The sequence below is a fragment of the Rhinolophus sinicus genome, chromosome 17 (genome assembly GCF_057876585.1).
Source record: "Rhinolophus sinicus isolate RSI-liver-muscle chromosome 17, RSI-T2T, whole genome shotgun sequence".
NCBI classification, from domain to species: Eukaryota; Metazoa; Chordata; class Mammalia; order Chiroptera; family Rhinolophidae; genus Rhinolophus; species Rhinolophus sinicus.
This window is the reverse complement of record NC_142517.1, coordinates 184,684,066-184,699,950: the sequence shown is the minus strand read 5'-3', so window position 1 is coordinate 184,699,950 and position 15,885 is coordinate 184,684,066. Positions and strand designations below refer to the sequence as shown.

The window sequence follows — 15,885 nt, the reverse complement described above, 5'->3', positions numbered from 1 at the left end:
AGTTCTTGGCACATGAAAATATGCTCAACCTCACCCATTATAAGAAAAATGCAAGTTAAAACACAAATACTGGGTGATTTGATAACATACACTCTCCTACACCGCTGGTGGGAGTGTAAATTAGGACAGCCTTTATGGAAGGAGATTCAACAACTGTTGTCAAATTTATAGATGCACAGAGTAACCTCTCTTTTGCTAATTTATCTTGTAGATGTACAAACTATATATTGTTATCACAAAATGATGCATCATATGTTATTCCCCGTAGCACTGTTTTTACAAGTAAAATATTAGAAGAGTATAAACAGAAGATTGGCTAAATAAATTACGGTATATCTTTAGAACAGAACACTATGCAGCTATAAATAAAACAAGGAAATTCACAATGTAATGATACAAAAAATAATCTCTATGAGATACTGTTCAGTGAAAAACTCAAGACTCAGTACAGTATGTATAGCAACTACCTTTATATAGGAATGCTAGAAAGAATACATACATATGTAAAGTATCTCTGGAAGAATATACATGGTAACAAAAGAAACTGGTATCAGTGGCTGCCTTATGGGAGAAAGATCCTTCACTGTATACTCTTACATACCTCTTGAATTTGTGCTATATGAATGAATGCATAGCTTATTCAAAACAATACCTCTATATAAGAGGGAAAGAACCTTTTAAGATAATGGGGAATGTTTCTATATGAATAGAATGATGTCCATAAGAGGAAAATAAGGTTGCAGAAGATTGTATAGAATGTATGCTATCTTGTGTTTAAGGGAAAGAAAAAAATTTTTTTTTCTTTTTTTGCAGCCTCTAAAGAAATAACTGATTTAGGGGAGGATCATCAACGAATACTAAAACCATTAGGTAAAAAGTTACTAGGGAACAGAATATTCATGTGGAGCAAAAAAGTACTCCACAGATTACTTGCTAATTGCAAAAGGAAAAAGCATCTCTTTTACAAATACATGAGATAATTCATAAAATAACGTCATTAAGACCAAAAAAAGAAAAAAAAGTATGAGAATAAGCTCTTCTAAACTAACAGGGACTAAAGAGAAGTACAAGGCATGAATATCAGATGGGATCCTGGTTAAAAAAAAGAAAGAACTCATGGGGAAATTTAACATGGACTGGAAGTTATATGAAATTATGGAATTATTAATTTTCCTAGGTGAGCTAATGCTATTGTAGTTAAACAGAAAGGAACCTTTTTATTAGAAGATATATGCTGAAGAATCTAGGGATAAAGTGTATGACATATGCAACATACTTTCAGAAAGAACAGTAAACACACACATACAAACACAAAGACTGGTAAAGCAAATATGGCTAATGTTCAACACTGTTGAATCTAATAGCAGCTCTACTATTCTTTCAATTTATTTGTATGTTGAACACTTTCTTAGGTAGAAAGAAAAGGGAAAAATACAGAATATGAAGTCGTATCAGTTGACGTTTATAAAATCCACTTCAGACAATTCTGTAAGAAATACTTCTATCAAGTAGTATTAGACCAAAAAATAAATGCAGAAAGAATGACAGGAGAGTTAGAAAATCATTGGGAACTACTACAGTAATTGCTGATTTAAATAAGAATCACCAATGAATGCTAAAACCAATGGGTGAAAGTGTGTTATGGAACAGGATATTTAGTTTCAAATATTTCCCCATGTGTTATTGACTAGTTACAAAGGAATGTGGCAGATCAAACTTAACATCACTGACAACATGCACCTGTACATGCACAGAGAGAAACACACATCACATACAATATTCCTGCCAAAAATGTGGTAACTTGAATCTAAACGTGAAAAAAACAGATAAACCCCAAATGAGAAGATTCAACAAAAATATTAGCTTATACTCTTAAAAAAGTATCAATGTCGTGAAAGAGAAAGAAAAGTTGTGGGGCTGTTCCAGATTAATGAACACTAAAGAAACATGACAATCTAAATACCATGTGTGCTCTTTTACTGGATTCTGGCTTACAAGAGAAACTGCTACAGAGAATATTACTGGGGAAAATGAAAAAAATTGTGTATGTACAACATATTAAATGGTATGTTATTTAATGCTAAATGTCCTGAATTTGGTAATTACATTGGCAATATTTTGAGTACTTCTTCATATACATGCTGAAGTATTTGAGAAGAATCAGAATGTCTCTGCCTTACTAATGATTAGCAAATAACAACAATATTAATAATAAGTATATATAAACAAAGAAATAAAGCAAAATATGGAAAAATGTTCTTGCAACTTCTCTGTAAACTTGAGACTTCTCAAAATAAAGATGTTTTAAAAATAGGGATATTATTAAAGATATTAATTTTAAGTATAAAAATTAATTTAATTTTAAGTATAAAAATTCAAGGAAAAACAAAGAAACTGAAAGTTTCCTATAGATTTGTTAAGAACAAGAGTAATTAATAGGTTAGAAAAAGTAGCTTAGAGATACAATCTGCAACATGGATGAATCTTGAAAATATTGTTAAGCAAAATGAGCCAGATATACAAGAACAAATATTTATTATTGCACTTACATGAAATATCAAGATTGGGCAAATTCATAGAAACAGAGAACAGTGGTTACCAAGGGCTGGAAAAGAATAGGGAATTAGAGTTTGTGTTTGGGATGATGAAAAAAGTTTTGGAAATAGATAGTGGCAACGGTTGCATAACATTGTGAATGAAATTAATGCCATTAAACTGTATACTTAAAAATGATCAAAATGGCAAATTTTATGGTACATATATTTTACCAAATTTTAAAAGTTGACATAATTAACTAGCATACATATATTAGGGAATCCAACATCTACAAATGAGGAATTTGAGAATGTCTCATTAACCACGCTGGTGCTAAATTCACTTGCCAAAGGCAGGGGCCCCACATGTGAATGAAAGACTAGAGTGCCCAAGTATTACTGCACTATGCTTAACGAAATTCTATCCAAGCTTTGAAAGCAAGATTAACAGTATGACAATTACAAATTTTCTTTACATTTGTACCCTTACCATTCCCATTTGGGGGACATTTAGAAGAAGGTGAAATCATGTTGAATAACTATGGTGTACACCTGAAACTAATATAATATTGTATGTTAGCTATATTTTAATAAAATCTTTTTTTAAAAGATGATGAAGAGAATATGAGACTTATACTTTAATTCATTGAGGTCAGAGCTACATTATAGAAACTTGCTGAAAAGACTTACTAAACTGCCTCCACAGATCAATGGACTCCCAATGGCTTATCTGCCTACGGTAGTACCTCAATTTTCGAACATCTCATTTCAGTTTACGAACGCCGTAAATTTTATGGATCTGTGGTATCATTAGATAGCAAAATTCATGCTAAATTTGCAGTTTTAGGGGTTGGTTTTAAAGGTCTGAAACGGATTAATCCGTTTTGCATTACTTTCTATGGGGAAACCGGGCCTCAGTTTTTGAACGTTTCAGAACTCGAATGGTCTTCCGGAACGGATTGCGTTCGAAAACCAAGGTACCATTGTATATATTCCTTCTAAGACAAAATCTTTGAACTCACTGAACCTGAAACCGCAGAGAAGATAAATAGGGTTGTAGAAATGTTCAAGGAAATACACTGACACTAATTTAAATATGACATGTAGATTAAGCAATAAAGCAAGTAAAGACTGTACTCATTCTCTATACCACGTCCTATTGTCAGCAAAGTTACAGATTTTGAATAAATGCGAGTTCTATAGAAGTCTTTGGTTAAAAAAGTCACAATTTCTAGGTTCCAGTCAAAATGGCAGAGTAGGTAAACGATGTGCTTGCCTTCTCTCATGATCACATCAAAATTACAACTACAAAACAATCAGCATTGAGAATTCCCTGAAGTCTAGCTGAATAAAAGTCCTGTAACTAAGGATACACAGAAGAAGCCACACTGAAACTGGTAGAAGAGAAGGAGACGTGATGTGGAAGGGGCTGGTCCCACACTCATGTGTGGCAGTTAAAAATTGGGAGGCGTATCTCGGCTACACAGGACCCCCTTAAGGAGCTAGGGGTCACAGCCCCACAAAGGCTCCACAGTCCAAGGTTCCAGTGCCGAGAAAAGAAGTTCCCCCATAACTTCTGTCTGTGAAAACCAGCAGAGATTGTGGCTAAATGATGCAGAGGGCAGATGGAGTCTCAAGCACTCCTCTTAAAGGGCCAGTGCGCAGCCTTACTGATGGACTCACTCAGAACTCCAGCATTGGTGCAGGAGCTCAAAAAGCACCAGGGACATATGGAGAGGAAATGAACTGTCTGGCTTTACTGCAAGGGCTGGAGCGGCAGCTTTCTCCCAGACAGAAGTGCTAGTAGAAGCCACTGTTCCTTTGCTGAGCCCTACCCCACACACAGCACACAGATGCAGGCGGGCACTATAACTGAGGCTCCATATCTGAGTCTGCATCACCTAGCTAACACTGTTTGTCCTGCCCTGGTCATTCCCTGAGACCCCTCCCCACCCAACTTACAGGCCCACCCAAGCTGCTTCCAGTGGCTTTTTCAAACAAACAGCGTGTTTCAGCTCATACTGAGGTCTTTCCCAAAATCTCTCAAAGGTTCACAAACCCCAAACAAGCAGAATTTGGCTTAAGTATGCCCCATACCTCTTGCTAAGCAGAGCCTGGCACGAATGCCAGGCCCAGTTCACAGCTTAACCTCTCCCAGGCACCTCCAAGCCCAGCAAAAGCGGCAACCACCTGCAGATCACTTTGTAGCTCATACCAAATGGCTCCTGGAAGGGCACAGGCAGCAGCTGATCTTGGCCAGCAAAAGAGCCCCTCGTAAGAGGCCTTAGAGCCAATATACCCAGTGGCCAGCTTCAGACCACACCAGAGTACCACCCAACCATCTCCACAAATATTATAATATACCCAAAGGGCAGATTGGGCAGACACCAGAGCCTGCTAAAACAAGTTCTGCTCCACAGGGACAGCCCCTGAACAATAGCTCTTCCACTGTAGTTAGGGCCAGTTCTCACAAACAATCTAGAGTCAATCCTTCCCAATGACATGCAAACAGCAATCAAGGCTCAACTACAACAGGAGGGCCCACACAACCCACACAAAGGACACACCTGCAGAACCCAGCTCAAGTGACCAGGGAGCCTGCACCACTGGACCCCACAGGACACCTACTACATAAGGTCACTCGACTAACACCAGGAGATGTAGCAGCTTTACCTAACACACAGAGACAAACACAGGGAGGCAGCCAAAATGGGGACATAAAGAAACACATCCCAAATAAAGTAACAAAGCTGCAGAACAAAATAATGCCAAGAGGATATTAGACTAATTGGGGATCACTTTGTAAATTATATAAATGTCTAACCACTATGCTGCATATCTGAAATTGATTAAAAAAAATAACACTGAATGTCAACTATAATTAAAAATAAAAAAAGAAGGGTTTCTCAAAAAATGTCACAATCTCTAGATTCATTACTTTTTAAAAATTTACTGGGGTGACACACAGGTTAAAAAGATTATATAAGTTTCAAGTGTACAATATTCATAACTTTTACTGAGTACAGACACTGTATTTTCGACTCTGTAGTTGCCACTGGAGTGTAAACCTCAAGGTAATCTCAAATCCCAAGCATCTACCCTAACAGTGGGGCTCAGTTTGAAGATTATCAAAACAGAAAGCAAACTAAACCCACCAAGAACACCTGAAATTTTGGAAACCAATATACAAATCCAAAAACCACTGCAAAATGTTTTCTTGGTTCTGTAAAGGGATGGTATCTCAAATTGCTGGGATCAAGCAACCATCAGTGATGTAAATTTAAAGTCTAAACTGAGATGTCCTTAGCTTATTTTCAACAATCAGTATAAAAAAATCTTTTAATATTTTAAGTGATTTTCATTCTTCACTAGCAATAAAGCTTTAACTGTTCTGCTCACTCATTCCTATGCAAATATTCCTTGAATGTGTCTTCTGTCAGGTAAAGTATTAAGTCCTGGGGATAAAATACAGAAATGGACAAGCCCGCACAGTTCCTGCCATCTAGTATGATACATTAAATAAATGAATATAAAAAGTTAGTTAATTATAATTGTAGTAAATGCTATGAAAGAAACTACACCTAACTGAGATGCAATCATCAACTGGCTTTATGATCTTGGATCTCAGCTTCCTCATTTGTAAAACTCGGAAATAGATCTAAACGATTTCTTAAGATCCTTTTAATTAAAATATTTTACAAATCTAAAAGTATAAAATTTTACTTCCAGAATACCTTTGTCAGGATTATTTACATTTATAGAATCTATTACCAATGTAATATAATCCCTATTTTCCAACACATAAAGATTTTTTGGCACAAAAATACAGTTAAGTCTCCACTTAACGTCGTTGATAGGCTCTGCGACTTTAAGCAAAACTATATATAACGAAACCAATTTTACCATAGGTTAATTGGTATAAACAAGAGTTACATTCCTATGGCATCTCATCAACAATATAATGAAAAGACAATATTCAAGGGCCTGCTATATAAGGTTAAGTGGAAAGTAAAGTAATCCATACTGTTATAAATTTTTACGCACAAATTCCATATATTAAACATACTGTGATGTTCTACACTATAGAGAGTAAGTGGGAGAAAAGTATATACAGAAATTACACGTATGTAGGGGAACTACTGTGGGAACTATTTAAAATGCACACTCCCATGCCTCAACCAAAATCTACTACAGTACATATGTACCAGCAATCTGCACTCTTGGTAAGCTTCTCAAGTTATTCTTACACTAATGTTTTAAAAATCTGAGCACACAGTAGAACAAATAATGTTATGAAAAACGGTTTCAGAGTAAAGCACTTCAGAAGAAGAACTGTAATAAACCTACCTGTGTAGCCTTGTCCCTCATGCAAGGAGCAGCCTGCCCATGACTCTCACGAGGCCAATGCCCTGCAAGGTACGGAGCAGCAAGCGTATCCAGAGAGGAAGTGCGGCGGATGATAGCAGAGGGGCTGGAGGAAGGTGGTCGCGTTTTGTCACCTGGATTTAAGACAAATATATTTATGTTAAAAATAGATTAGAAAGGAAACAAGGTAGAAACTATGTTTTCAACTATGAAGTTCTCTAACAAATATAAAAACAAGTACAAAAGGAATAAGCTATTGATTCATACAAACTTGGATGAATCGCCAAGGAATTACACTAAGTGAAAACAGCTGACCTCAAGTACATGATTTCATTTATATAACACTTTTGAAGTGACAAATTTTAGAAATGGAGGCAAGACTAGTCATTTCCAGGGGTTAGAGACAGGCAGAAAAAAATAAAGTGCTGAGAGAGAAGCAGGTGTGCTAAAAGGGCAACACAGAGACCTCTGTGATAAGGTACTATTTAGTATCTTGACAAAGTGGCAGATATACAAATATACAAAGAAAAAGATTAAACAGGATAGAATTACACAAACACACACACACGAATACAAGTAAAACTGAAGAAATCTGAGTAAGAGCAGTAAATTGTACAATGTCGATATCCTGCTTGTAACTTTGTAGTATAGTTCTACAAAATATTGTCATTGAGGGAAACTGGGCAAAATGTACAAAAGATCTTTCTATATTATTTCTTATGATTACAATTATCTCTACAGAAAAAAAGAGAAAATAAGACAAACGTATATCTATCCATTTTTAAATGATCATTTTGGTTTTAAGATTACAGAGGTATGATACGTAAAACACTCATTTATCACTATACCATCTATACTCAAAAGCATATAAGGCAGCTAAGATAAAGTTACTGATAAAATTCCATTGTAATCGGCTCTATGACACACGTATCTTAGTGAGATTTTGTTAAAATAAATAGACTGTAAGAAACCGTATTAACCAGGCTATAGGAGCTATAACTAAGGCCACATATGCAAAAATCTTTTCCATTCCAAGCTACATGCTATGTACTCAGATGTAAGCCAAAAATAAAAACTGAAAAAACTAGAGGTAATGGGAAGTTAGAGATGATGTAGAAGAACCACCCTCATATCTTCTGTTTTGGATAAAGGAAGGTAGTAGGCTTGGCTAATTTATGCTATAAAATAAAATTTTAAAAAAATTAAAGTGCTTTAAAAAATATTGAACATAAATATATGCGTAAGTATGATTATACTGCCATCATTCTAGTTCTATACAACAAACACCTTGCTCTTCTTAGCCACATATGAAAACACTTTAAGACACCTCTCTTCCACTTGTATTACATTATGTCTTAATAAGGGTCTTGCATAGCTACAAGTATAAAAGTTCAGTTGCTGTTATGTGACCCAGATAACAACAGATTTAATTCCAGTAAGATTAATATTTACAGCAGCTGTTGCTGATAATCATTAAAGCTGCTTTACAGCTGTGCCTCAGATTTGCTTTTAAAATGGCACAATTATTTCAGTAAAACAATGCCTAATTGTTGCAAACACTAGCCATCTCTGCATAGTCTTCCTTTTATAGTAAACAGAAAAGAAATGCAGTACATACCTATTAACTTCAGAAAGAAAGCACGCACCCACATTACTGTGATAAGTGAAAAGCAATAAACATTCACGTTCACAGCTTTTCCTCTAAAAAAATTAATCTCTATTGGGACAGCCACAAGAAGACTGCTCTAAGCTAAGGAGGGAAAAGGCATACACACTATGTAAACTGATGCATATTCATTAAAACCAGATTGCTAAAAGTTGTCTGGTACTTTTCTTCCCTAACTATAATGCTGTTTCTACCACTATAACTAATCAAACATACCTTACTAATGGGTCTGATTCAACTTTCAAGATTTTTATTTATTTAAAGTTGACCTTTCAACTAGGCACTAAGACTATTAGATTTTCTATAACGAAATGGAGAATAGAAAAGTTATACATAGTCATATGTAAAAATACTAAACATTTTCTGTTTTGAACTCCCTTCCTGTAATTCATTCATTTAAACATTTACTAAGGGTCTGTGAGCCAGCACTAAGCCCTAGAAATTAAACAGACTAAGTTACAGTCTGCTGTAAAGAATAGTCTATGTCTATAATAGCTTGTCATTCCATTTCAATCCAAGTTCCCAAAATTGATAGGATTTGGTGCCTAACAATGAGGGAGAAAAGGAGGGAAGGGAGTCTTAAGAGTCAAAGATGACTCAAAGATTCCCAGCCTACATGCACAAAGGCTATACTCTATTTATAAGGAAGTCCAGTGGAAGAGATTCTTGGACAACTGACAAGACCCTTCATGCTCTGGCCATTCCAGCCTCACTTACCTGCACTGCCTCAATCCCTACCATGCTGAACAACTTGCAGTTCCTAACATGTGCCATGCCCTTGCATGCCTCCAGGCCTTTGTCTCTACCTAGATTACCTTCATATTCCTTTCTTTGGTTTGGCTAATTCCTCTTTAAGAAACACATCAACATCTACGTTAAAAGCCCTCCTGTGTGCTGCCGTAGCGTGGTTCACTGAAATGGTTCCTTGACTGTTCCAGGGCTCCACTAGAGAGTGAGATATTGGAGAGCAATAATTTGACTTCCCCCCATCCCAAGGATTAAGACAGTACCTGACAGTTGGCATAGAAGAAACTGACTTCTAATGTTATTGTCACTATCAGCAAGGGCAGGTACATGCAATAAATTCATATACTCTCTTGTTAATCCAAAGTAAATCAATAAATGTGGAATCAAAAAAATAAAGAAGTGAAACTCATAGAAACAGAGTAGAAAAGAGGTTGCCAGGAAGATGGGGGGAAATAGGGAGAGGATGATGAAAGGGTAAAAACTTTCAGCTAAAAGATAAATAAGTAAGTCTGAGAATCTGATGTATAACATGGTAATTATACTTAACACTGTTGTATTACTGAAATGTGCTAGAGAGTAGAACTTAAATGTTCTCACCAAAAAATAAAAAACAAAAAAGATAAATATGAGTGCTGAATGTGTTAATAAACTAAATGTCAGAAATCCTTTCACAATGTACAAGGTGTGATCAAAAGATACAGTGAATGTTTAAATTTTAAAAAAATTATTACAGTAAAAGACAGATTGCTATAAATCCCCCTCAAAATACCCCCCCTTCACTTTGAACACATTTATCCCATAGTTCTTGCCACTTTCTGAAGCAGTTCTGGAAGTCCTCTTTCGTGAGTGTCTATAGTTGCGCTGTCATTGTGGCCTCAATGTCCTGAATCCATTCAAAATGTTTTCCTTTCATGATCATTTTGACTTTGGGAAAGAGCCGTAAATCAGAGGGTGCCAGATCCAGTGAATAAGGTGGATGAGGACACAACATAATGTTTTTATTTGACAGAAATTGCCGTACCAGAAGCAATGTGTGACACGGAGCCTTTCTGTTGTGGTCACAAAATACAGTGAATGCTTCTGCCGAGTGCCATCCAACAGAAAGGCAGGGACCTTCAATATAGAAAGGGGTGCGTCGAACCTTAGTAACAGTGTATGGCAAGTTTCAACTTGTTCTGTGTACTCAGTTGGGTGTGAGCTAGATTGAGAGAAGGTGTGTTTTAAAGTGTGCTTTAAATGATCCTCCATCATGACATCGCTCCATGTCACACACATCGCTTCTGGTATGACAATTTCTGTCAAATGAAAACATTGAAGTGTGTCCTCATCCACCTTATTCACTGGATCTGGCACCATGCGACTTCTGGCTCTTCCCCAAAGTCAACAGGATTCAGGACACTGAGGCAGCCACGACAGCACAACTAATGACACTCACGAAAGAGGACTTCTAGAACTGCTTCAGAAAGTGGCAAGAATGATGGTACAAGTGCATTCAAACTGAGGGGGAGTATTTTGAGGAGGATTAGTGGCAATGTGTCTTTTACTGTAATAATTTTTTTATTTAAACAGTCACTGTACTGTTTGATAACACCTCGTATATGGATATCAAATCAAGACTCTATCTTACAATTTTATTTGTTAATTATACCTCAAGAAAGCTAAAAAGTAAATCAAAACAATAAAACAAAGGTTCAAACTTGACTTTGTTCTTTAAAATCAAATCCTTATAGAAGTTAATAGCAGGGTGTGGCATGAAAAATTTCAGTCAATGCCTTGAGCTCTATCTAGAGTTCAGAACTTCCCAACGATCTGTACCAGTCCAACTGGTTCCCGTGTAGCTCAACAGCAGTCAGCAGAGCATTCCAAACCATGGCCCCTAGGTATTACAAAGGTTCTACAGACCTTGTTAGATTTAGGTGTTTGTAGAACTTGATCAGGTCCTGGCTTAAAGGCTGTCGTTCCTGTTATCCACAGTCATTTAACAAGAAGAAGGGATATACCACACATATTCATTTGTCGAAACAGGGTAGGAAAACACCTTTCCTTCTTGAAGTATAAAAATGATAAATATTCAGTATACAGAAATCTAGCAGCACCAAAACAAACCAAAATCCCAGTAAGGCACCACCCTGAGCTCACCATTTTCATGAATATTTCCAGAACTGTCTAGACTTATACACACGTACAATTTTATACAAATGAGGTCCTATTGGCATGCTATTTCTTATTGTTGAGAAACAAAAAGGGCATGTCAAAGACCAATTTCCATTGCAATAAATATAAATCTATAACACATCACTATTTTTAATAGCTGTATAGTATCCTATTGAATGGATACACCATAACTTAATCCCATGTTGATGGTCATTTTCAGTTCCGATACATATTTTTCTACACTTTAAAAAAACTTCCTAGATGTCAACTATCCAAGGATACACACAGATTAAAAATGTAAGTACTGTCAAATTGCCTTCTACCACAAAGGATTTTGACCTCACAAGAATACACATTTGTCCACATTCTGAAGTGCATTTTATCTCTTTCTGGCAAGCTATAGAAGATGAAAAATACCATTTTATTTGCATTTAAATTAGTGAGTTCTAAAATAATCATAGTTTACTGGCAATTTATGTATTTTTATACATTACCAGTATTTGAAAAATAATACTCCTAATCTCTCTTCTTAATCTTACAGAGATCTTTTCTTTTGATAAAGAAACATTTAAATTGAAGGAAGTTCCTTCAGTTTCATTTTAGTTTCTTTCTCTTAATAAATTCAACTAAAATTAAATATAGTTGATTTTATCTTAAATAGTGTGCATAGTATGATTAAATTTTTATAAAAGTATATGTCTATTTACCCACTATCCAAACTTCCTCCTACATGCCAGGCATGTACACATACACACACGTGCGTGCACACACACAAAATATCTCTGGAAAGAAATACAAAAAACTGATGACACTGGCTGCCTCCAGGAAGGGAAACTGGAAGGCAGGCAGACAGAGCGGTACAAGGGAGGTATTTCACTGTCTTCCCAAATGTATTAATATCTTTTAAATTTGACATGTGAAATTACTGCCTATATTTTGAAAATTCATAATCTTTGATTCAATGATTCTGTATCTAGGTATGTATACAGAATAACCAAATGTGGAAAAGGGCTTTAAATTCAAAGATATTCATTACATTTGCAATAGTAAAAATCATAAATAATGTTCAAAATTGGAGAAAAAGGAAAGTGATGGAAAATACACAACAGAATATTAGATATTAAAATTTACGTTTGTTTTGAAATGATAAACTTACATAAGAAAGAAGATTCAGGAAAAAAGTATTTCCATACTTTATTTATAATTTCATTTCTTCAGTTATTTCCTGTTTCTTTTCAGTTAATTTCTCCACTCAGTTTTCAATAAAACATTAACTAATAACTGATACAGGCACAGTAGCATCTAATTAATAATTAATCCTAATAAGAACTAAATGATTAATTTAGCCAAACTGATTTCCTATAGACATGATATCCAAAAAAAAAGAACTATTCTAGAAATTTAAAAATCCAATTAGTAATTATTATTTTGTTAAACATAAGTTTTCCTTTTCATAAAATAAACGACCCCTTTTTTAGTGTACAATTTAAAGAGTTTTGAGGAACAAATACACCCATTTAATCATGATCACAATCAAGATTTAAAATATTGCCATCAGTATCGACAAAACAAAGAGGCAACCAACCAAATGGGAGAAGATATTTGCAAACAAACAATGCCTCCGATAAGGGGCTAATATCCAAAATATATAAGGAACTCATACAACTCAACAACAACAAGAAAAACAATCCAATTAAAAAATGGACAGAGGACCTTAACAGACATTTCTCCAAAGAAGACATACAAATGGCAAATAGACATACGAAAAGATGTTCAACATCACTAATCATCAGAGAAATGCAAATAAAAACCACAGTGAGATATCACCTTACCCCAGTAAGAATGGCTATCATCAACAACGCAAATTAACAACAAGTGTTGGAGAGGCTGTGGAGAAAAAGGAACCCTCATACACTGTTGGTGGGAATGCAGACTGGTGCAGCCGCCATGGAAGACACTGTGGAGGTTCCTCAAAAAATTAAGAATAGCATTACCATAAGACCCAGCAATCCCTCTCCTGGGTATCTACCCAAAAAATCTGAAAACATTTATCTGTAAAGACACGTGTCCTCCAATGTTCATTGCAGCTTTGTTTACAGTGGCCAAGACCATGGAAACAACCAAAATGTCCTTCAATAGATGAATGGATAAAGAAGTTGTGGCATATATACATAATGGAATGCTATTCTGCCATAAGAAAAAATGAAATAGTACCATTTGTGACAACATGGATGGATCTTGAGATTATTATGCTAAGTGAAGTAAGTCAGAAAAAGTCAAGAATTATATGACTTCACTGATATGTGAGATATAAAACTGAAAGCAACAAAATAACAAGACAAACAAAAACTCATAGACACAGACAATAGTTTAGTGGTTACCAGAAGGTAAGGGGGGAGGGGTTGGTAGAAGAGGGTAATCGGAGCCAAATATATGGTGACAGAGGGAGAACTGACTCTGGGTGGTGAACACACAATGTGATATATAAGTGATGTATTACAGAATTGTACACTTGAAACCGATGTAATTTTAGTAACCAGTCACCCCAATAAATTTTAATTAAAAAGAAAAGAAAAATAATATTGCCATCAACCTAAAACAATTCCTCATGCCTATTTGAAGCCACTGCTCTCCACCCTTGGACCTGAGGTAAACTCTGACCTGCTTTCGGTCAGAGGTTAGTTTTGCCTTTTTAAAAAGTCATATAGGGCCAGCCCAGTGGCTCAGGTGGTTGGAGCACTGTGCTCCCCGCACTGAAGTCGCCGGTTCGATTCCCACATGGTGCAGTGAGCAGCGCCCTCTACAGATAGATTGTGAACAGCTCTCCCTGGCGCTGGGCCGCCGTGGGCCGCTGTGGGCTCCCGGCATGAGCGGACGACGGCCTCAGCCAGGTAGAGAGCAATGCTTGTAATACCAACATGTGCCAGAGAGCTGTGTCCTCCACAACTAGACTGAGAACAACAGCTTGACTCGGAGTTGGGGGGAAAGGGAAAAAAAAAAGTCATATGGGGGTCGGCCAGATGGCTCAGTTGGTTAGAACATGTGCTAATAACATCAAGGTTGCCGGTTCGATCCTTGCATGGGCCACTGTGAGCTGTGCCCTCCTAAAAAAAAATGATTCAATGATTCATGTAACTATACATGTAATCACATAGTATGTACTCTTTTGTGTCTGGCTGCTTTCACTCAACACAATGTGAGATTGATCCTTTTGTGTATTAGCATTCCTTTTTATTGCTGAGGAGTATTCTACCGTATGGAAATATGTGATGGTTAATTTTATGTGTCAACTTGACTGAGCCATGGGGTACCCAGAAGATGGTTAAACATTATTCTGGGTGTGTCTGGGAGGGTGTTTCAGGATGAGATTAACATGTGGATTGGAAGACTGGGTAAAGCAAATTGCCCTCCCCAATATTGATGAGCCTTATCCAATTCATTAGAGACCTAAGTAGAACAAAAATGGCTGAATAAGGGGAAATTCCTTCTCTGTGTGACTGCTTTCAAGCTGGGATATTGGTCTTCTGCCTTCTGACTCAGGTTAGAATTTAGAGCATCTGCTCTCCTGGTTCTCAGGCCTTTGAACTCAAACTGGAAGTATACCATTGATAATTCTGGATCTCCAGCTTGCCTACTACAGACGGTGGGACTTAACTACAAGAACTGCATTAGCCAATTCCTTATAATAAATCTCTATCTATTGTCTATCCAATGTGTCAACAGGATGGGGGGGGAGAGGGGGAGAGGGAAAGAAGGAGGGAGGGAGGAAGGGAGGGAGGGAGAGAGGAAGGCAGAGAGAGAGAGAGAGACAGATCTCCTATTGGTTCTGTTTCTCTGGAGAACCCAGACTAAAACAATATACTATAATTTGGTTATCCAATAGCCTATTGATGGAGAGTTGGGTTGTTTCCAGCATTTCCCTATAAAGAGTAAAGCATATAGTCATGCACCACAGAACAACATTTCAATCAATGGGGCTGCGGTTACCAAGGTTCAAACAGAGGAGAATCTGCTTCCAAGCTCATTCATATGGCTAATGGCAGACCTCAGGTCCTTACCATTGTTGGCTGGAGACATCCATTTCTTGGCACTTGTGCTTCTCCACAGGACTACTTAAATATAGCAAGTTGCTACCCCAACAGAACGAAGACTCTGACAGAGAATAAGTGAGGGAGGGCGAGCAAGATTCAAGTTGTTTTTGTAACTTAATAAATGACATCCCTTCACTTTTGTTGTATTCTTTTGTTAGAATTGAGTCACTAAGTCCAGCTCACACTCAAGGGGAGGGAACTAAACAAGGCAGGAACACCAGGAAGTGGGACCAATCAGGAGCATCTCAGAGGCTCCCTACCTACAAGAGGTCACACCTACAAGAGGTATGACCAGGTGCTAGTGATCACAAGTGAAGGATACTCACGG

At 36.7% G+C, this 15,885-nt stretch overlaps 1 protein-coding gene across 2 annotated transcripts in view; it reads right to left on the bottom strand.

The window, feature by feature from the left end:
• FAM117B (family with sequence similarity 117 member B) overlaps positions 1–15,885 on the bottom strand; it is a 65,022-nt gene that overhangs the window by 23,721 nt on the left and 25,416 nt on the right. For both annotated transcript variants that reach the window (XM_019726839.2, XM_074340330.1), the window contains exon 2: positions 6,882–7,033. In XM_019726839.2, coding sequence (XP_019582398.2) covers positions 6,882–7,033 — 152 coding nt within the window. The remainder of the gene's footprint in view (positions 1–6,881; positions 7,034–15,885) is intronic.